The following is a 23,292-nucleotide window of genomic DNA, read 5'->3' as shown; positions in this document are numbered from 1 at the left end:
GTATTGTTTTGTTTAAAAATAATAAAATTTTAATTATATATTATAAAAAAAATTATATATGGGATCTAGGGTTATTTTGGCTCTTGTGTGGAACACGAGGGCTCCGGCAATGAGGGAACAAGATGAGGTCTTCGTAGTAACTTATAATGAACTCTAATAGACTTCGAATTTGGATGATTACCTATAATCTCCGCTATATTATCGGGGTGCAAATGAATAATTTTATACGGACCTTTGAAAACTGGTTTCGTTTTGTCGTTGCGCGCCGTTTTGGCTAATTGCTTATAAACTGTTTCACCTACCTTAAATGCTATCTCTTCAGCCGTCTGGTTTCTTTTCGCTATAACATGCTCCTTATTCTTAGACATGTGCGCCGCTACGCACTCCTGCACAGCTTCCGCATTGCTACGATGCTTAAGAACGTAATCTTGGTAAAATTCCTTAGAATAATACAACTCTAGGGGATTTCTAGATGCTGTATGTCCAAAAAGTAATTCATGTGGGGTATAATCGGTAGCAGAATGAATTGAATTATTATACGCAATTATAGAATATTTCATAAGCGATTGAATAGGGTCATCTTTATTTGTTAATCTTTGAATTCTAATTATTTCACCTATAGTGGAATGAAAACGTTCAATTGGTGAATTCGAATTGGGGTTGTAAGGGGTCGTAAAATGAATATTAATATCATGTAAAGCACATATTTCCTTTATGACGTCATTGTCAAATTTACTGTCTGAGTCGGTCGTTATTTTCAGAGGGATTCCTAACACAGAAAATACTTGTAAGAGTGCTTCTGCTATATGAATACTACTACATGCATTTAGTGGGATTGCTTGGGCGTATTTTGAAAAGTTATCTATTATAGTTAAGAAAGTTGCTCCTCCTGTAGAATAAAGGTCCATGAACAAATGCTGCATGGGCTTAGTAGGGGTTTCAGTGAGAGCAAGGGTTGGTTTTAAGGGATGTCTCTCATATTTAGCTTGTAGACAGATATTACACTGATTTAAGTATCTCTGAATAGTTAAAAGCATATTAGGCCAATGATAATTTCTATGGATGTGTTTGTAAGTTTCTTGAATACCACGATGCATAGTTTTGCCTTCATGATATTTCTTAATAATAGCTTCCTGTTCAGATTTGTTTTCAACAAGGGTTACACGAGATGTACATTTAAATAGCTTTGGTCCTCTATCATTAAATATCGTCGTATATACTCTAGAAAATGGAATGTATAATTGTTCGTCATAGAAATAGCAGTGAAAAACACGATCGGCTATAGTATGCTCTTTTAGGAATTGAACTATTTCACACTCAGTATTATTAACTGGGATAAACACATCTTTAATTACTGTCCTAGAATTAGTTGATCTATTTTCTACTCTATATTTTGAACCGGGTGTACTTCTTATATGAAATTGTTTTAATTGTCTGTCAATAGCGTCGGATAGAATTGGTATACCTTTATTTTCATTATCTGGCTGGGAATGGTTAGTAGATACTAGATTATCAGGGTTCATTGTTATAATACTCATACTGTCAGTCTCAGTCTCTGACGGGAGAATGTTTTGTCTGTCATTGTTGTCAGGTTCTATGTTATTGTTGTTACTATTCGTAGGTAACTCTTGTGCTACGTTTTCCTCAGCCTGTGCTTCTACGTTTTCAAATATTCTATTAATTAAGTTATCATCCTCATTGTCGTCAAAATTTACTGCCAATGATTCAATACTGTTATGGAATATTTTAATTCTAGAAAGGGCGTCGGCATTTGTATTTTGTTTACCCTTTTTATAAATAACATTATAGTCGTATTCGGCAAGTCTAAGTCTCCATCTAACTAGTTTAGAGTTGGGGTCTTTTAAAGACATAAGCCAGGTAAGTGGTCGGTGATCTGTATAGATATTGAACTTTTTACCATAGAGATAGGGTCTAAAATATTTTACTGCCCAAATTATAGCTAACAGTTCCTTTTCTATGGTGGAATAACGCGATTCGGCATCTGATAAGGTTCTAGATGCATAAGCCACTGGTTTATCCGATCCTACATTTCCTTGGGATAATACAGCACCAATAGCTACATCTGAAGCGTCAGTGGTCAATATAAAGGGTTGGTCAAAATTAGGGTATTGAAGTAACGGGGCGTTAGTCAGTATCTGTTTACACTTATTAAATGCGTCTAGGAATTCAGGGGAATGAACAATTTTACTGTTTTTCTTTAAACAAACAGTCATAGGTTTAGTCAGTTTTGCGAAGTCTTTTATGAATTTTCGGTAATAACCTACTAGTCCTAGAAAGCTCTTAATATCCTTTTGTGTCTTCGGTATAGGGAAATTTAATACAGCTTTAATTTTGTCTTTATTTGGTCGAAGTCCTTGGTCTGTCAATTCATGTCCTAAGAATTTCACTTGTTTTTGTAGGAACTCTGATTTATCTAACTGAATTTTAAGGTTATGAGATTTAAACCTATCAAATACTTGTTTTAATTTTTCAATATGTTCTTGCAAAGATGTTGATACAATTATAATGTCGTCTAGGTAAGTAAATACGTTATCTAGTCCTCTAAGGATATGATCCATTAGGCGCTGAAAAGTGCTCGGGGCATTCTTAAGGCCAAAAGGCATCCTTAAAAATTCGTAATGTCCTCTTTCAGTTGTAAAAGCTGTCTTTTCAATATCGTCGCGGTGCATTTCTACTTGGTGATATCCACTAGCAAGGTCGAGGGTCGTAAAATACTGAGCTCTACCTAGCCTGTCTAGTATGTCGTGAATATTCGGTAAAGGATATTTGTCCTCGATAATACGGTCGTTTAGTCGTCTATAGTCAATAACTAGTCTCCATTTTACTTTTCCAGTCACATCTGGTTTTTTAGGGACAATATGCACAGGACATGACCAGGGTGATATACTCTCTCTAATTATTCCTTGTTCTAAAAGATTATTAATTTGTTTTTTAATTTCCTCGCGTTGTTGAGGGGCTTGTCTATAATTTCTAACAAAAATAGGAGTATTGTCAGTCAATCTAAGTTGATGTTTAACGGCATGCGTGAAAGTTAATGGAATATTTTCCGAATAAAATATATCTCTATATCGATAACAAAGACGAATTATTTCACGTTTCTCTTCATCGTTCATATGATCGGTTTTAATTTTGGATAGATTATCAATAAGTATTTTATTAATATTGGGGTTAATTTGCATCGAATTAATATTTACTGTTTTATTCTCTACGTTATAAGGTTGCAATTTAAACTCAGCTATGTTACATATGGTTTGTCCTTCTAAATTGGTATTGATGGCTGTAGTTATAAACTTTCCGTTTGTAACATTAATAATAGCAGCAGGGGATGTTAATCCCTTAGACCAAATATAGTCGTCGTAGATATAAAATCCATCAGTATAATTTGTTTTTAAAATAATAGGTTTCTCACACTTTGGTTCTATTTTTATAAGTTTTTTAGGATAGTCAAAATAAATAGGTATGTCGGCTGTCGCTGTATGTAATATTTTATTTTTCAAATTAATATTGCTAGATAATGATTTTAATAAATCTAGACCTATAAGTCCTTTGTATTTAGGGTCGAAATCAAAAATAAGGAATTTATGAAGAATGTCAGTATTAAAGATTGGGGGTAAGGGTAAATTCGCTACATGACTATGCTGTGTTGTCGCATGAGCTGTTTTTATTTCAAATGGTTCATATTCTACACAATTTTGAAAAATAGAATTAAATATAACTTCTGATGAAATAAGGGATCTAGAAGCTCCTGTGTCAATTAAAAACTTACCTTTAAATTCGGGAATTACTATGTAGGGTAAATGATCTTTATCATGATTATTTATTTTTACTATCTCTTTACGTCTGGGTCTATGCCTAACGTAAAATCCTGCTGGTTACTTATTTCGTCATTAACTGGTTCATAAGTATCCTGCTCGTCTGGTATATGTATATTATCATAATAATACTCACCTGGGGTGTAGTGTTGGGAATACTCATTGAGTTGTTGCTCCTGTGGCTCGTCTGTGTAGAAGAGTTCCTCCACTGCGAACTGCGGCTTCTCTGGTTTATTTGTTGACCTCATAGTCACATCTGATATTTTTTGGGGTGGATTTATTTGCTGGTGAGGGATGTTACCTCTATGATTAATAAAAGGTCTATAATTACCTGAGGGTTGTCGGTTTTTCCATGGTAGCATTGACTGAACCCATTGTTGACGTTGTTCTGGTGTCCAGTTATTTTGTCTAGGGGTAAAATTTGAATTTACGTGCATAGGTGGATTATTTAATCTAGATTGTGAATTTGAAAATGGAATAAAGTTTCTATGATTTTCTTTAACCTTACTTGGAGAGTTTGACATATTAAAATTATTATTAAATCTATTGTATGTGAGCTTAGCTTCTTCTTGCCTAGCTTGTACAATGGCTAGTTCTAATGTGGTAGGCCTGGCTAGACGCACACCTATTGAAATTTGAAAGTCTAATTGGTTCGTATATTGCTCTATAACCATGTTTTCATAATATTCTTTGTTACTATGTTTACCTACGGACAAAAGGGTGTCAAGTATGTCTCGAAGGCGTTTCCCAAAAGTTTCCGCGTCTTCATTTTTATTACGTCGCGTTCGAGTTAGCTCTTGCATTAGTTGTATTTCGTTCCTAGGTTCACCTAATCTTCTAATCAAAGCGCGTTTAATCGCGTCCCACGAGTCTAGAGACTCTTCGTATGCTATTGCATCTATTGCGGCTCCACTGAGTCTGCTTTTAATCAAACACACAATAGCGGGGTGGTGTTTCGCTGCGCCCTCTATTAATTTCAATATATTATCTACTTCTCTAATATAAAAATTCAAAGTTTTTGAATTACCATCGTAACGTGGCATAAAATCTAAAATTAACTTAAAACTAGAATTCTCGCAATTTTCAAAAGACATTTTATCTTTTAATCACGACTAACCTATTTAACAAAATAATTCAAACAAATAAAATATTTCAATTCAATATAATATTTATTAAAATAATATTTTATTATTTCATTTAATTATTTATTCATTATTTCATTTCATTTATTTATTATTTCATTTATTTATTATTTCATTCATTTATTATTTCATTTATTTATTATTTCATTTCATTTATTATTTCATTCATTTATTATTTCATTTCATTTATTATTTCATTTCATTTATTATTTCATTTATTTATTATTTCATTTCTCATAAACTTATTCAATAATAGTAAATGCCTATCGCGATTTGAGCTATATAGACAGATACAAAAATACGGAAGGAAATATAGCATAGGAACTTGGATAACAAAAGTACTCACCAAAGAAACCTCTGCATCTCCAACCGGGACTCAACTGCTTGGCAGAACCTCCGATGCTTAGGTGCTCCGCCGGTCTCGCCGTCGTAGATTCTTCTTAATAGATCGCGGTAATAACGATAGAAACCGTTCGCGGGCTTTAAGAGTTTGATTAAAGCCAAACACGCCGCGATCCTACCGACTGCGCCAGTTAAATTACTCAGGCGAGAAAAAGGCTTTTTAAAAATTATTTATTTAATTTTATAAACAACCTTTCTGTTTTAAAGCAAGTTGAAGACAGAGAATCTTTATTAAAATTTTATATAATTCAAAACAGTTAAATCAGCAAAATACTACAACACTATTGTTCGATTCCGCGAGGTGCAAGTGCGGCGTCATGGGAATGTATCCTTATGCATTGTTAACTACCTACATACAATATTTGTAACTAAACCTATAAAAGTTCATATCACAACCAAGCAGTTAAACAAGATAACCGCCAGAGCTCTCAACGTCTGGTCAACATTAAACATGGATTCGTACCGCATAATAATTCAGCATTAGCATACTATTAAAAACCTTTTAGACCGACGATATACGCTATTGAATCTTGAAACTCATTCAAAGAACACTTTAAAGGTAAACCTTAGATAATAGCACGATCTAGAAGGCTTACCACTGTTCAAACCACGCCTGATCGCCCATACAAGACTGTCATTATGGCCTGGTTTGCACAATGTGCTGTTGATATTAGGTTTTCCTCATAAATTGTAGTGAGTGAGATTGTTTGTAGAAAACCAATGCATTATTCGTAGCCGTCGTAGCACAGTCGTGCAAGCGTGCGATTGTTAACGATGGTTGTGGGTTCGGTGCCCATTCGGAGTTAGAATTATTATTTATTAAAATGGAGAGTTGAGCCCTGACATTCTTTACGCAATGCAGAAAAATCCAGCAGAAAATGGAGAACGGAGTGTCTTAACATTAGGTTCTCTCTGCCTACCCTGCTGCGGGATGTTATTTAAGAAAACTCTCTGCGCCGCGACTGGCCCCTGATAAATTCTGGATCCTCTTTTTTTATTTCGGTCAATTTTATGGCATTTTAACGATAAAAAGAAAAGAAGAAAAAGGGAAAAGTAAGAGAAAGAGTCATTTCGTGCCCCATTTCAATCCATTTAGAGATTAGCATAATTTATTAGAAAAATAATTTACAAATTGTTTAAAGTATTAGAATAGAACATGAACAAATACAATACATACCTGAGAAAGAAAGTGCGATTTATATTTTGTATACATTTTAAAAGGTCAGAATCCCTTTGGATTTTATAGTCATGGATCGTTTAGTTGAGTATCAGCCAGAGATTTATTGCAGTAACGTTTCCAAGATAGCTATCTCACCCAAGCAATCCTTTTAACCGACTAAACGTGTTGATTTTTTTATCTTTCAAGAGTATATTAAATAGAGAATTCCTTTGGAAAATATAGTATTTAGTACAAATATAAAGAAAAAACTTTTACCTGTAATCTTTCCCGATGATGAAATGCAAATTAGTAACATCTTAGTGGTTATAAGCTGCCGTAACATATCGATAATTTATGACAAATATTTTTTTTGTATTTGAAGTCATAGTTTCCGGGATTAGCACATCTAACCAAATAACTTTATTTTATTTATATATTATATTTACTTAATATATATAGTTATGTTGCCTCATGGTGTGAGAACGGTACCGGTAAACGCCTAATCAGCGTTCGGCGTATGTAACGCGAATCCCCTCATGCCATGGGAAACAAACGTAGTGTTTTAGTTTTAATTATTATATATTTTATTCTTTAGTCGATTAGAGCATGCACTTCTGCTCGGTCGATTCACTAGTTAAGTTAATTTTAAGTTAGTTATAAGAACATATACCTTTGTTCTTATTTTAATTAAAGTAAATTTAAATTTAACTTTCTTAGTTATTTTTAAAAAGCCCACTCGCGCTCCCGTAAACATGTCTATATTTTACTAATTTATTTTTAAATATTATAGTAAATCAAATCAAATCAGTTTCACACTGTATTCTGCACACAGCACAGGGTAGGCAGAGGGAACCTCGGGCTAGGACACTCCGTTCCCCAATTTCCGCCGAATTCTAGAGGCATTGCGTGTTGAGTGGCGGAACTCAACGCCGCTACACCAGACCATAGGACATGAAAATATAAAATATGTAATATATATTCGTTAAGTTATTTAATAAAGAAGATAAATTTTCAAAAACAGTCCTTTTTTATATAGGTACCTAATAGGAAGACAAAAATTGCTGAAATGTACGCCACAGAGTGGGTTTACTAAATTTCTAAGGGATGAATTACTAAGGTTACATTAAATTATTTCTCTCTCACGTACTGCGCTAGGTAACACTAATTGAGATATTTAATTACCTTTGACCTTTCACAATTTACGTAGGTAATTCATTTTGTAGCGTGATTCTTTTAAATTATATATGTATAGATCACCCATGCTGATGATTTTGTACTGGATATAAACCTACAGAATTCGACGGAAAGTATGGAACGGAAGTGTTTTATTGGAAACGGAGAGTCTTTAATGCTAGGTTTCCAGGTTCCCTCTGCTTACCCTTAAAAGTAAATGTAAATATTTTAGGAGATCGTTCACTAAACTAGATCTTACAAGATTTGTTTACGGTTTTGTTTTGAAGCGAAATATCTGGACACTAGGTTTTTTCTGCCTACTCAGCTATGCAAAATAAAAACGTGATATTGAAAAATACATACCATTTTCCTACGTCATAATTATATCAAAACAATTTTCAAAGAAAAATAAAATAATTTTATACATTATATTAGTAAAGGCAAATACTCCAATGTTCTTATAAAAAATATATTTAAAAGGAAGAAGCCATATTATTTTATGCCATAATCAAGTTACTTAAGAGAATATTTGAAAAATGAAATAGATAACCCTTTTCTTTGCGGAAATCGCATTTTCTTTTCCTCGCTTATGGCTTCACTTTTTGTTATGTAAAAATTTATGGTAAAATTTCCTTTTGTTTATCTTATGATTACTTCATTTTGAATTGTTTCAAATTATAACTAGTGGCTGACCGCAATTGAATTTACGTAAAGTATTTTCACGCTGTATGTTGCAAATACCAGGATGTGCAGAGGGAACTTAAGAACCTAGTGTTAAAACACTCCGTTCCCATTAAGACATTTCCTTTCCCCACTGTTTACCGAGTTTTCGAGGCATTGTGCGTTGAGTAGCGAAACTCAACGCTGCACTTTGCCTCGACATCAGATCGAAGAAATGATAATTCAAAAGATACTTATAAATTAAATATAAATCTACACTAATAGAAATCTTAAAATCTTTAAAAGTTTACTACAAACAGAACACGTAACAAGTAAAATAAAGCTTAAAGAAAACCTTTCAAAACTATGAAACAGTATTTAAATCTGACTTTTACAGGCAGCTTCGACTTTGTATAAGTAATTTCCGATACTATACTCGTATCCTGTTTTATTTCACAATTTTACTTTATATGGACGATTTTTTACAGATGTTTTTTTTATTAATCTCTAAATATTGTTATATTAATATAATTTTCTGTAAGTAAATATAGAATATATCTATAATGCAATTTTTATTATTGATAAAAATATAATTTATAATAGTAATTTTTAACGACACGAATCCATTTGAGTATAAAATGTATAAAATTCTTAAAGGTGCGATCATCGTTTTACGTTCAATAGAGCGGATATTGCAAATTTTCAATTTTCAATATACTTCCTATACATACTGATGTATATAACCTCCCTCCCAATAAAGTAATGAAATTATTTTCTTAGCTTCACGCTGTGTCTACGAGTATATAGGAGACTCTATATAGAGACCGAATCATAGGTTGGCAGAAGGAACCTAGTGTTGGGACACTCTGTTCCCGATTTCCGCAAAATTTTCTAGACATTATGTGGGGAACTCAATGCCGTACCTTGTCTTGTCCCAGAGCGAGAAAATAAAAATTATTTTTTCCTTTCAATGGGGATCGAAACCACAATCGCTGGGTTTACAGTTAGTGTTTAAATATTATTTTATTTTCATAATATGTAATGAAAACTAATATAACTTATATGAAAATAATTTTAAACCGATAGATTATTTTAGAGAAGCAGCGAAATCGTTCCATTCATATTATCTTAGAGTATGTTCTAACATACTGACGCTTAGGGACCGCTGTCTTTGTAAATTGATGTATCGATTCTGTTCACAGTTATCGTATATTATCACAGGCTAGTGTTTTACATTAAATATTTATACATATTTTTATGACCGAGGGTGTAGTGGTTACAATATCTGGCTGCAAACGGGACGTGTTCCTTCCTTTTAGTAAGAACACGCAGTCTCGAATTTAGGCGGAAAGGAGAGAGAGAGCATCTTAAAAGTAGAGTCTGTCTACCTGCCGCAGTAGGGTTTTATGGGAGGAAGACAACTGATGGGGTTATTATATATAACACCATGAATATTGAAAGTCATAAATATACGAATAGAATTATATTAAAATAAGCCTACTGTTATTTATTATATAATGTTTTTATACTTTGTCTGTATATTTGTATTAAAGTCATTCTGCCACTTCGTCTATTCAAATTAATAGTGTCTGTCAAGAAAAGTAAAAGTAACGCTCCAAAGAATATTCAATACAAATCCACAAAAATAACAAATTGTAAACAAAAATAAGTTTCTACTGTAACTATCCGTATTTTGTATTGAAAAGTACCGTTTCAATATATTCACTTGTCACGGCCTCCGGGTGCAAAGTGACCTGATTCTACGAGGATCTACGGCTCAGCTGAGACAATATTTGCTGAAGCCCTTATGATACATTATGGTGGATGTGTACGAACGTTAAAAGAATTTTGTGTAAGCCTAAAAAGATATTTCAGCTATATGTATGCTTATTACAATTTTGTATATTCGTTTGGTTTTACGCTGTATTCGTCATACAACAGGGTAGGCAGAGGGAGCCTTATGATAAGACACTCTGTTCTACACTTTCCGAGCGACTTTCAAGATATGGCGTCAAATGGCAGAAATCCACGGCATAGTTAGGTGAAATTAAAATAATTCATTCCTCCGAGTGGAAATCGAACTAGCAACCGTCGCGTCTACAGTAAAAAGCTACGCCGTTACAGTCTCATATAATAAAAAACATATATAAAACGTGCTTATTAGAAAAATAAATACATTTTTTTGCCAAAAATAAATTTAAGATACTTATTACCATTAAACAATATTTATCACAAATTCTATTCCAACAATATCGAAATGAAATCTAAAATGAAATAGCTTTTGTATCTAGCCATTCGTGTAAGCTCATTACCAAATCTTCTTTCAGAAGGACAATGTTGAATAAATTACGACTTTAACTTATTGTGACGGGTTGGCCTACTTTTGTATAATTTGAATGTAAATTTGAGTTATTTTTAGTAGTATTTTGGTATTAATTTTAGTAGCTATTTGAAAGGATTGTTAAGATTTTGATTTCTGAAATCATTATTTAATATTTTCTTTTTTATTAGATTTAATTAACTGATTTCAATTTATTTATTACATTTAGAAATTACTTTTAACCTTATTTTATACTTTATATACTTTATCTATATATATAAAATCGAAAGGTCACTCACTCATCACGAAATCTCAGAAACTACTTGTGCTAGGAATCTCAAATTTTGCATAGGAGTTACTTATAGGACTTAGGTGCTCGCTAAGACTCGGGAATTTGCAATATTCGACTTTTAAGGGGTTGTTTTTGGGGTCGAAAGTTTGTATGAAACTTCGTTACTACAAATGCTGGGAGTCTCAAATTTTGCATAGACGTCACTAGGACGTAGTCATGGAGACAGAAATTAATAATAACATAGTTCACGCGGGTGAAACCGCGAGCGGGCCGCTAGTATTACATAAAACCCACTGTACTTCAGTAAAATTTAAGATAAAGCAAAGAAAACAGTATTATATAGTTACAAAATACATATAATTTTATAAAAACGCCACATAAAAGTGTATTTCTGTCCTTTTCTAACACGGTAATTGTGAAGAGAAAAACGTTCTCTTGTCTGGAACTTGATAGCTATTAATTACTTCCTCATTGTGGTGAACAATGGTGAATGATGCTGGAGCATCTATTAAGTCATAAATCCTTATTTTTTAGATTTACTATCGTAGGCTTAATATTGCGTAATATAGAAAAAAACAGTTAATAACAGTGTTAGTAACGAATTACGGATAGATAATTCGTTAAAATGTATAATTATTTCCATTTGGCAGGTTATATATTCTATTGTAGTTCAAACACTTCCGTCATGACAGTTTTGCGTGTTGAGTGGCGGAACTCAGCACCGCGTTTTAGGTTACGTTTAAGCAATAAGTTCCTATATTTCTTAGGTTTTTATTTTATTTTTTTGTGTCTTTTATTAGAAATCTCTTGATAAAGGAATCAACCGTATATGTAAGTAGTATATAACGTGGCTAGAATATATAATTTAATAGATTATAATTACATATTATGTTCAATGAGTTGGTAATCCCAACTTAATTCAATTAATACAACGCTAAACGAGAAAATCCTCTAACTAAATTAAATTCTCCAAGCAATTTACCAGCATGTTGTCAACACATTATTGTGGCGTGTCATATAGATGCTAATTTAATTATTCTCCATCGAAATAATTTTCTGTAAGTAAATATACCTACAGTTTCTTAATTGAATTGAGGGAGGTGTGGCCTAAAGTATTATTTTTTTTTATTAGCAATATTGTATTTGCAAAAGCAGGTTAGGCTGAAGAAACTTAGTGTTAATAGACACCCGTTCCTCATTTATCGCCAAATTTTTGAAACATGTTTACCAGAATGAGGTAAGAAAAACTATTTAAAATTCTCAGAGAGAGAATCGAACTCAACTGTCGCGTTCGTACACCACGACTATCTTTTTTTACATAGTTACTATTAAGCTTAGATACTTTGTTACAACATGTCTACTATAAATCCTTTTATTCACTTATCATAAAGAAGTAATAAAAAATGTAGCTGATAATTCGTCGTCCTGGAGAAAGTGCGCTCTGGTTCACACCATGTGCTATATAAGGTTAAACCTGCAATTTTTAGAATCCGTAAAAATATGATACATTAGAATATTTTTTGCTTTAAAACAAAGTTGAAGTTCATATAAATTTAAAATGATGAATCCAAGCGGACTCAACTGAGGAAGCAAAGTTTACTTGCCCAAGCATTTTTTTCTCAACCTCAACAAGTTATAACGTAGTATGAGAGTAATTAAAAATGTAATATTTAGAGCGTAAATTTATAAGGTTCTAAATGTTTTAGTCAAAAATTTCCCTTTATTACATCATTACAAAGTTCAGGTCACATGAAACGGGTCGAATTTTTCAAGGGACTTATAATTATATTAAATTCCACAGCTAGGGCACATTTTTTCCATGCCGCAGTTTGCTTAGGACTTCATAAAAGTAAATTAACGTGGTTTATTATACATGAGGCAAGTTATAAACATAATATGCTTTACGGATCATCGTAGAGCAGTGAGGCACGAAAGTGGTTGTGGATTCGATCCTAGCTTGTGGGAATATTTCCGCTCTGGTAGATAGAGGTTATGTTTGCAACTTAACACGAAGTTGCTATATGTGGAATTGAAGCTAAAAAAAATGCAGGAGTGGATCATAGTACGTTTTATTAATGAAAGGAATGGATTGAAAACCTGCTACGTTTTACAATGTTAGATATAGAATTACATATTTTTGAATTAATTGATGGAAGAAAAACAGAGTGATATCTCACTAAATCTTACAATATATACCTATTATAAAAGAAATTTATTTTTAGTATAAAAAATAGCTTCAATATCTAATAATACCTTTTTACAGAAAATTATTATATGACCGACTTTGAGTTTCATAAGTTATAATTTGTTTTTCTGTTTAATGTAGAGACGTACGTTATAATAAATAGACGATAAATTGCTAGTACAGTTATGTGTATTTGGTAGCTTCATGCTGTATCCCGCATAAAATAGAGTAGAGAGAATTTTTAAATATTTTAGATATTATAAATGAATAACAAAATCTCAGCAAAGAAAAGAAAACCTTTTAATATGAGCTCAAAAAATTATTGCCTTTTTTATAAATTTTTATCTATATACAGAATAACCTTCATTTACGGGTTATTTCTACAAAGGAATCTAAGTAAACAAGACTATTAAGAATATCGTGACGTGACGTTAAAGGAATTGGTATATTACTTCGTATAAAGTGATATTTGTTGTTTGCGCTTATTTATGTATGTGGGAATTATTTTAAAAGAGAGACTATTCCTTGAAATTAAATTACTTATTTACTCTTCTATTGACTTTTTTTTGATATATAGCCGTCGTGGCGTAGGCGAAGTATAATAAAAGTTAATTAACTCATTACTTACTATAGAAAAAAGAGGAGATTGCATCGATAAACATAAAACATACAATTGTTTTTATGTTATAATTATTACGAGTTTGAAATTCTTATGAAAATTCATAATCGTTTGAGGAGGTTTCAAAGATGATTTAAAAGTATAACAAAACTTTTAAGTATATATGACATGTGTTTTTAATTGTTTTGTAAGATAGGTACGCAATTACAGTCCAAACACTAAGAACTCGACACCACACTTTGCCTATTAGAACTCAAATGAAAATAATTTAAATAAAATTACTCGAGCGGGAATCAAACCCGCTAGTGGAAGACACTGCGTCTTGACGGTCACTTTCTATAATTCTCTCTTTCACTCTTTTCCTACTACTTATAAATGTATTGTAACAAAGGCTACAAATTACATATATATAGAAAAATGTATACAATAGAAGTTAATATACAACTTCTAATGACAGTGACGTTGGCATCGCGCCAGCCGCATAGAGTATTCCAATGGAATGAAAACAGATGACCTGAACAATGTTAGCTAACAATTTTAATGGATTTATTGCTTTAGAAATATTGTTTATTAGTGTTAGATCAAGAGTCCGGTAGTATTTGTCAATTGAAACTTGTTAAAATAATAAATAAGTTTCTACAAGAAAAAATATAATTTGTGTGTTTATTTTCTTAAATACGTATATTTTTGTGAACTCATAACTTGACACCTTCCGATTCTTCATATCTCAGTGAGGTCAAGAACACCGCATCATTGTATATTGTACTTGGCTCTTATTTCACTTACCTATATATATTTTTGTGAGATAATATTATAATTACGTTTTCAATTTTGTTTTTGTAATAAACAAAAAAAAGAAACCAAAAACCACGAAAAGTGAAAAACGTGATATCTCGATACAAGGCTGTCTTGTCTGCTACGTGATACGAAGAGTAAAAAACTAGATGAAATTAAATTACAGATACTACTACTGTCCAAAGAGTGACATCTTTATGTTGCTTATCTCTCCATTTTAGAAATAGTTAAAATCTAATTATATAAAAGGCAAAAATAACAGATAAAATATCTAAACTTAACTTCTATCTGCATCGACGTTTCCAAGTTTACTGCAGCTAATTACAAAGCTGTGTTTAAACTGGAAAATGCCAATCGGCACAAAACTTACAGAAATAGGATTAAGTCAGCGTTTTTGGCTGGAGAGAATTTCAGGTTTGGTGGAATTGAATGTAATGCCAATATTTAATTTATATTTTTTTGCTAATTTTACATTTACTTTTTTATTAGATTGATAAGGTACTTTAATTAATATTAGTTTTGTTTTATTTTAATATTTTGCCCATTATATCGTAAAGAAAATATATACCGATTTAATAATCAATCGATCTTTCGAATATTTCTTGCGTGGCGTTAAGCTCCGCCACTTAACATGAAATGCCTTAAGAATTCCGCTGAAAGAGGAGAACGTAAAAAAAATATTATATAAAAGTAAAGTAAACATGTCTCTTGTTATTTTTACAGTAGAACAATATTATTTACTATTTATTATGATTGATAAGAATATCAATTTATATAAGGTAGATAAATAGACAGCAGATAGTGGAGTCTAAGTAAATAAGTTGTTGATTTTTTTATTCTTGAAACAAGTGTTTGTGATTTTAACACATAGATAAACGACGATAGCGGCGAGATCCATAATAAATGGAAATCAAATTATTTTTAATACTCGTGTTCAAAATAATTCGGACATTCGCAGGTTTGTTTGGTTAAAATAAAGGGTTCCATGTTTCACACATTCCCACATTTCAATATACGTATATGGGCAAAAAATATATATTTTAAAGAAAAATACAAATTTTAAACATCACGAAAATATGAGATACAAGTACCTATGTACATTGTTTAAAGTTTTATAAAAACAATAACATATCATATCTTCTATTACGTTAGAAGTGTCAACATTTAACCTTATCGTTAACGCTATCAATATCAGTATCACCTATCACAATATTGTCTGTTTAAAAAATACATTCTTTGAAATTTTCTTTTTCTTTCCATCAGCAACCACCATCACATCGTATGTTAAGTGACGCAATTCAACGTATTTTGTGTCACCAGAACGGTGAAATGAGTCACACGTACCTATCGTGTTTATAATCAGACACTAGCGAACTGCGCCAAGTCTAAGTGTTTTTTAATGTATTTAATATTTTTCCTGTAGCTGCTTTGTTTTTCAGGCTACTCCGATACGCATAAATAAATAAATTGCTTATTATCATCTGGAAATAGATAATTATGGTTCAAAAATAGGAATTCATTGTAGGATAATATGACAAATTTAAATAATCAAAGAACTTATAAAATTATTATTTGGGTAAAATTCACCATCGTAAAAAAAATAAATTTATTTGTAAATTGATGGTTCTCTCTAAGCGGTACCCCAAAAATAAATTGCTAAGTAATGCATGCAGTTATAGATTATATATATGTGAGAAGTGTGAATTCTTGTAGTAATAGATTATCTCAGAACTGATATGGATAGAAACGTGAACGGCAAGATTGTGGTTGTGACAGGAGGCGCCCAGGGTTTGGGCCTAGCAATGGTAGAAAATTTTCTTCAACACGGAGCGAAACTGGCGATCATCCTCGATATAAAAGAAGAGTCGGGTAAACAAGCTATAGCAAGTTTAACATTCAAATATCCAAATAGAGCTGTTTTCTACAAATGCAATGTTGTGACTGATTTGAATAATATTTATGACTTAATTATCAAAAATCACCAAAAAGTAGACATCTTAATAAACAATGCCGGAATTATAGACGAATCTAACGTTAAGAGAACTATATATGTAAATACAACTGCTGTCATGGAATGGTCCATGAAATTTTACGAGCATATGAGAATTGACAAAGGGGGCGACGGTGGCACTATTATAAACGTTTCTTCGATTTTTGGTCATAAAATTACAGCTCATTTAGCTTACTATCATGCTTCTAAATATGCTGTCCTAGGATTTTCTAAGTCTCTAGGACATGAGATCAATTTTAAAAAGACTAAAGTTCGTGTAGTCACACTTTGCCCAGGAATGGTGATGACTACTTTGGGCTCGAAACCAAATATGAGAGAAGAAGATTTATTGGAACAGTTTATTACAGAACTTGAAGTGAACTACGAATGGCAAAAACCTGACGATGTTGGTGCAGGGACAGTGCAAATATTTCAGAAAGCTGATAGTGGTACAGTTTGGTTGGTGGAAGGAGCGAGACCGGCTGAAAAATGGGATATATAATATTTTTGTATGTAATAGAATTTTTCTTAATCCTCATCAATTGTGTTATATTAGATATACAGAGAGAACAAAGATGGAAACTCAATATTGTATGAGTAATTTATACATTATCGGTACCAAATTGGAGCAGTTTACAAAATGTATGGCCCGTCAGTAATACTTTGTGAATGTTGGTTGCAGTGTAAATTGGTGAATGCCCATGAGACATCTCACTGTCACAGAAAACTGAACAAACTGAATGCAGTTTGAATTAGTCGCAATGGCGATACAATGAAAACTAACGAGTGCATTTTAAATTAACGAAACTAGAATAAATTAAATGGAAATTAAACAATGTATAATTTAAGTCATGTAAATTCGGCCAATTCATGAGACATTGAGTGTTAAGTGGTGAAACTCTCTACAACAACAAGCATGGAAGGCCTCGATTCCGGGAAAAAATGGAAAGCGGAGAGCGGAGTATTTTGAAATTATGCCATAATCTAAATAAATATATGAGTTTTAAATGAGTTGAAATTAAGCGTTTATCGCACTTGTAACTAAAGGCCCAAAAATGTATGTACATGCAAACTTATGTGTATTTATAACTAGAAAATAAATAAAAAAAAGAGGCTGTCATGACGTGGCGTTTAACTGTAAACGTGACTACACGCAATGTATCCAAAATTGGGAAGTGCGTTGTTAGCAGAGTGTCTTAACACTAGGTTCCCTTTACCTACTTTACCTATACCCGGGATACAGCATAAAACTAAAAATATATAAATAACTTTTGTTACAGGCGAAAGCTTGTATTTCGTTAGTACATTAGCATTGTAAACATCCAAATAGTAGCAAAATAAGTGCTTCTCTATAAAACTAGTACTGCAACTAACTCGTATCGTATTTTATTTATTCAGTAATGTCGGGAATTTGCCAACTAAATATGCATATAGTTGAACAATATTTAATTTACGTTGTTTCAAACTAAATTTAACTTTATAAGCGTTGCTTTATTGTTGCGTTGTTGTATTAATGTCATAGTAGCAATTATTTTAATTTAAGAAAGGGCGGCGTTCAGTTACGCTTCTTGGTCAACAATGTCTCGACTTCGAGCAGCACTGTCTCGAGAACGGGTTTTTTGGCTCTAGGTTCCCCTGTATACCCTGCTATGCAGGATATATCGTATAAATAAATAGATCGTTCTGTTTTGAAAAACAATTCTTCCTCGAAAGAGTTGCTCGAAAATTAGTTCCATTGGTAAGACAATCAAAAATGTAGCCGTAACGTTTGACTTTCGATTTCTACTGCTTACTGTATGTAGTAAATGATTTTTATATGTTTACATGCTTATAAAAATGACTAGAAAAATATAATTGGCATTTTCACAGCTAATATACATTCTAATAATATTTTACGGAATCAGGATTTATCTAAGATTAAAAGTATTTATTATACGGTGTGACTATAAAACAATGCTACCCTCGTCATCTGTTGTGAAAATTATTAGTTTTACCATAATCTCTCTTCATCCCTACATATTACCCATATCATGCACGATGAATTCAGGGAAGTAAGTAAACAATGCTGCTTACTATTTTCCGTCTATTTTAGAACTATCACATCTAAGATGGCCTCCCATTTTGCCTCACCATATCATAAAGTTAGATATTTTTCAAAATAATCGTTTCATTTTCAGAATTTAAGAGATGAGTTACAAAGCACAATTGTTAATTATGAAACGCATTTGGGTCTAAAGAAAAATTCGGTCAAAAGGACTGATAAGCGTCGAAAAACACATCCCGAAGAGAGATAAGGACAAAGTTGAGGGTAGAGTGTATACAAAATGTTATTAAAAAACTTCAAGGCTGCTTTCATTGTCTAAAGCCATTGTAAAGTTGTTCCACGAGTGTATTTTTTTATATTTTGAAAATACTAAAATTTATTGAGGCTAAATATATGTGTTTCTTAACATGACTAGTTTTACCTGTCTCCGTCTGTTCTCCCATTTTTACAACGTTTCTCTTAATACACAAAGTCGTTATCACTGTATATTGCTATCGTTATTTGTTTATTAGATCCAGACTTTATTTCGCGTAATGCGTTGTCTTGTCAGTGGGAATGAATGAAAATAATTAAAATATAAAAAGGCCATGGGGAATCGAGGAATCCTGCACTACGACAAATTGTTGTCTTACTGCACTACGACAAATTGTTGTTAATTAAGTCAAAGTCAAAATCCTCCATCCTCCTACCCTGCCACATGCGGGATATAGCGTGAAGCTGAAAAAAAAAAACATATAAATCTTCATTACCCTTTACTTAGAAATCTCAGAAACGTTGAATGAATAAATTAATGCAGGAACAGTGTATGTTAATTAAAAGACGTGTTGTATACCAGTAATATAAATTACTTGCCTGCAAGCTACTTTGTTTATACTGGAAGCACGTACGTACATATAGTAGATTCTTAATGAAAAATGTGAATAGACTTAGGAAAATTTTCTTAGCATTTTTCTTTAGTAAATTTTGTTATAAAGATATTTGTTTAGTACTTATTTTTTTAATTTTCATATATAAATTATTTTATCTTACCGAATGACAGTATCATTCACAAATTTGTAGGCATTGAATTAATTATTAATGTAGTAAGTTAGTATATTATCTAAAGTGTGATACTTATAACTTACTTTCACGAAAATCTAAAAAACATTGCTTTCAAGAGACACCAGTAGGAGCTTTTTAAAACTGCACTTGTCGGTTCGTGAAGTTTTTCGCGCGAAGGTACGTCTTTGAAAACGAAATGAATGTTTAACATCCAAGTTGAAGAGACAAGTGGAATTGAAAAGTGCCTCGGAAGTTCTTGAGATTTTCTATATAATATTATTACTGATCTTTAGGTTGTGAGAGAGGCAGTAACTGTGGGTAACAGGTTAAGTTAATTATCCTGACCTAATATTATCCGGCTCGTCTTTGAAAGTTGGTTATAAATCCGGCTCTTCTATGGAAGTTGGTTATAAATTCAAATTAGAATTCCAATATTATTGCCTCAAATTAGAATTTGAGGCAATGATATTGGAATATTTTCATTTCTTCGCTCTGGCGTGGAGGCGAAGGGCGGCGTTGAGTTCTGCCAACCTTAATGCTTAGAAGGAAAATGGCAAATGGAGTGTTTTAACACTATGTTCCCTCTGCCTACCCTGCTGTGTGCGGGATACAGCGTGACGCAAAAAAGTCCAATATTCATTTCTTTGCCCATTTCTATTTTCTGTTCAAACAAAGTAAGTCGTTTCTCCATATTCTATTATATCATGAGTGATTGAGGAGTAAAACATTTACCTTTGCTGCTATTAAATTTTATATGTCTAAGACCTTTGTTTTAAATGAATATTGAATGTTATTAAATGAACATCTTAAATGTTTATACTTCAATACTAATTCGATTATCGGTTAATAGCAGAAAATTAAGTAAATAAATTGCATTAACGATATAGAAATAATTGATGTTTCATTTTAAGCTTGTATGTATACTTGTTATTAGTTGATTAAATTTTTGTATTATATTTTGTGCTTAATATATTAGTTTTATATGACATTAATTGTTATGGTTCTACTGTTGTTTAAAAATCAATTGTACTGAAAATGAATAGAAGAGTACTTGAATGTATAAGACTCGTATAATAATAGATTTTTACCTTCATGTTTTATTCCACAAATAGCAGAGTAGACAGAGAAAATTTAGAGTTAAAACCCTAGGTTATCCGCTTTCAAAAAATAATTTATTCTCCAAAGCGGGGATCGAACTCACAACCGTCGCGATTGCAGCTAGACACTGTACCGCTGCATCATGGTGGCTTTATAAAATAGATGATTTGATTAAATAAACGATTACCCATTTTAAACATAAAATATATTGTTCATTAAATGTATTGTATTACATATATATATATAGTACCTCTATAGCCTGAAGTTTGAAACATAAATGAACTTGTCGTGGCTTCGTTATGTCACTCACGTATCACGAAGTTAGGATTTGGATTTCAGTTGTTGCCTTATCTTTAACGCTGATAATAAACTAAATTGTAGTTAGATCTGTGGATTACAGAGTTTGTACTAACACCGGATTGCGGAAAGTTCTCCTATGAGTGTATATAACTCATATTACTTCAGTAACTTCTTAAATGATTAACACAATATGGAGATTGTAAAAATATATGTATGCTATACTTAGTTACTTATATGTCAGCTCTGAGGTATCATTTCGTTAATTTCGTTTTTTTTTAAATTACGTTTCTCCTTCTTATACATAGTCTATATATACAAAATGTAAAATCTTTAATTTCAATACTAATTTAAACAGCATAAGAAAAATGCTATTAAATCTTAAAAAAACAACAACAACAATCTAGAGAGAAATTAGAAAACCATAAAAAACGATAACGTAAATTTCCTGCCTGATTACAAAAACACCGTTTTGCCAAAAAAATCCCAAAAGCACCTATTAAGTAATAATAATATTATGTAATCTATAAACGTTCGAAAGTTAAGCTACCTAAAGAATTGGAAAAAAATGGAATTATCCATTTTAAAACACAAAATCCACGCAAACAAAAATGCATGCAGCCACTAGTCTTATATAGTTACCTTACCTTTGAAAGTAAATAAAGCTGAGAGCTGTGTCATATCTATGTTTTATTCATATCCTCCACTTAATTCCTTTCCCTATGATTAAGGTTACCGCATTTAATTAAATATTTCCTATCTTCTATCCATCATTAATATTCATAGATCTTTCGTATTCGCATTTACGAATCCTTCACAGAGCTCATCGATAGCTTTATCATATTCAGTTATTTTTCTCTATCTTATCTTTTATATCTATGTAGGTATATCATGCGAATTGCAGATAAGGAAAAGGTTGTGTTACTCTGTGCGTATTAATAGAGGTGTTGAGAGGAGACAAATTCGCTCATTTGATGCAAGAATTACGTACTTGCTTTTTTTTTAATTTCCGGGACACTCAATCGACACTTGTATAGTAAAATAATATGATAACTCGTTTTTTTAAGTGCAATTACGTAATTGCTTCACTAAATGAGTGAATTAATTTATACTGGCTATGTATTCGTAAAAGCGAGAAGAGTTTGAAAGTGAAGAATTTTATTACAAAATTAAACATTAAAATTTTTTATCTGTGTAGATTTGTGACTTATTTTTTTAACTCAGAGAGAGAGAAAGTCTACTCGGTTACATTTTCTTTCAAAATAAACCTATGCATTCCAAACTGTTGCTTGTTGTCTTGGAAGAGCCCCCTAGGAGTCTAATTTGGTATCTTATTCATATTTTCACTCTAAGGGGCTTAACTTTTACTTAGGGATGAAAGAATATTGTAAATACGCCCTAACTCTACCACGATGTCATCGTTTATCAATTATTCATCGTGATATTAGATTCAGCATTCAATATTGGAAGTATTATTGTATTGTGTTAACGAAAATATAGCAAGAGCAATAATAGACAAATAGCGACTTGATATACATCTTACAATAGTTATTTTTGGGTTACTTAAGAGGCGGAGTTTAACGCCATGCTATGTCTGGAACTTCTTACAGTCAGAAAGTGTTCCTCTGCGCCATAACTGTCTTACGAATAATTTATATTTTTTTTAGTTTTGCATTGTATCCCACAAACAGCAGGGTAGGTAGAGTTGACACTCAGTTTCCCATTTTACGCCGATTTCTGGACCTTTTCAGTAGCAATAACGGCGTCATCAACGGCGGGTTTGGCCTCGACACCAAAGCGAAGAAATGAAAATATTTCCTGGAGTAGGAATTGAACCCACACCGTTTAGCTACATTTGTAATTTTATAATACACGATTGCTATATTTTAGGGTGAAACAACAATACCATTACTTGTAGATAACTTAATTGTTGATATTTGACAACGATATTAGAAGTTTTGATATATAAACTTTGCCGTGTTAAGTCCGAGGTTAAATCCGAATAGGTTATCAACGTAAATCCTTAATTAATCTCTAAACTCTGAACGGATTATGTATTAGATAGGCAAATTTGCTTTGGACTTTGTATTATGCTAAAATATTCGTTTATATAACAAATATGGGCGTGAGATGTAATTTCTGGTTCCTTCTAAATGCAATCAGGTCATATATTATTGGACATGTGTTTATATAAATAAGTCTCCAAACATTTTACTTGCTTTTTTATATTGATTATGATAGA

At 32.0% G+C, this 23,292-nt stretch overlaps 2 protein-coding genes across 2 annotated transcripts in view; both read left to right on the top strand.

Annotated features, from left to right (window-relative positions):
- Gycalpha99B (guanylate cyclase 1 soluble subunit alpha 2) overlaps window positions 1–23,292 on the top strand; it is a 124,678-nt gene that overhangs the window by 11,561 nt on the left and 89,825 nt on the right. The window lies entirely within an intron of this gene.
- LOC146533057 (15-hydroxyprostaglandin dehydrogenase [NAD(+)]-like) lies at window positions 16,306–17,644 on the top strand. Its single transcript, XM_085196353.1, has one exon. It carries the CDS (start codon window positions 16,317–16,319, stop codon window positions 17,070–17,072), a length of 756 nt encoding a protein of 251 aa, XP_085052479.1. The 5' UTR covers window positions 16,306–16,316; the 3' UTR covers window positions 17,073–17,644.

Source organism: Heliconius melpomene, chromosome 13, assembly GCF_056956725.1.
Source record: "Heliconius melpomene rosina isolate 202511_hmr_F chromosome 13, ASM5695672v1, whole genome shotgun sequence".
Lineage (NCBI taxonomy): Eukaryota > Metazoa > Arthropoda > Insecta > Lepidoptera > Nymphalidae > Heliconius > Heliconius melpomene.
This window is presented reverse-complemented; position numbering and strand designations above follow the sequence as displayed.

Bases quoted from the DNA above. Each gene is read 5' to 3' on its own strand.
- LOC146533057 (XM_085196353.1), top strand. From the start codon at position 16,317: ATGGATAGAAACGTGAACGGCAAGATTGTGGTTGTGACAGGAGGCGCC.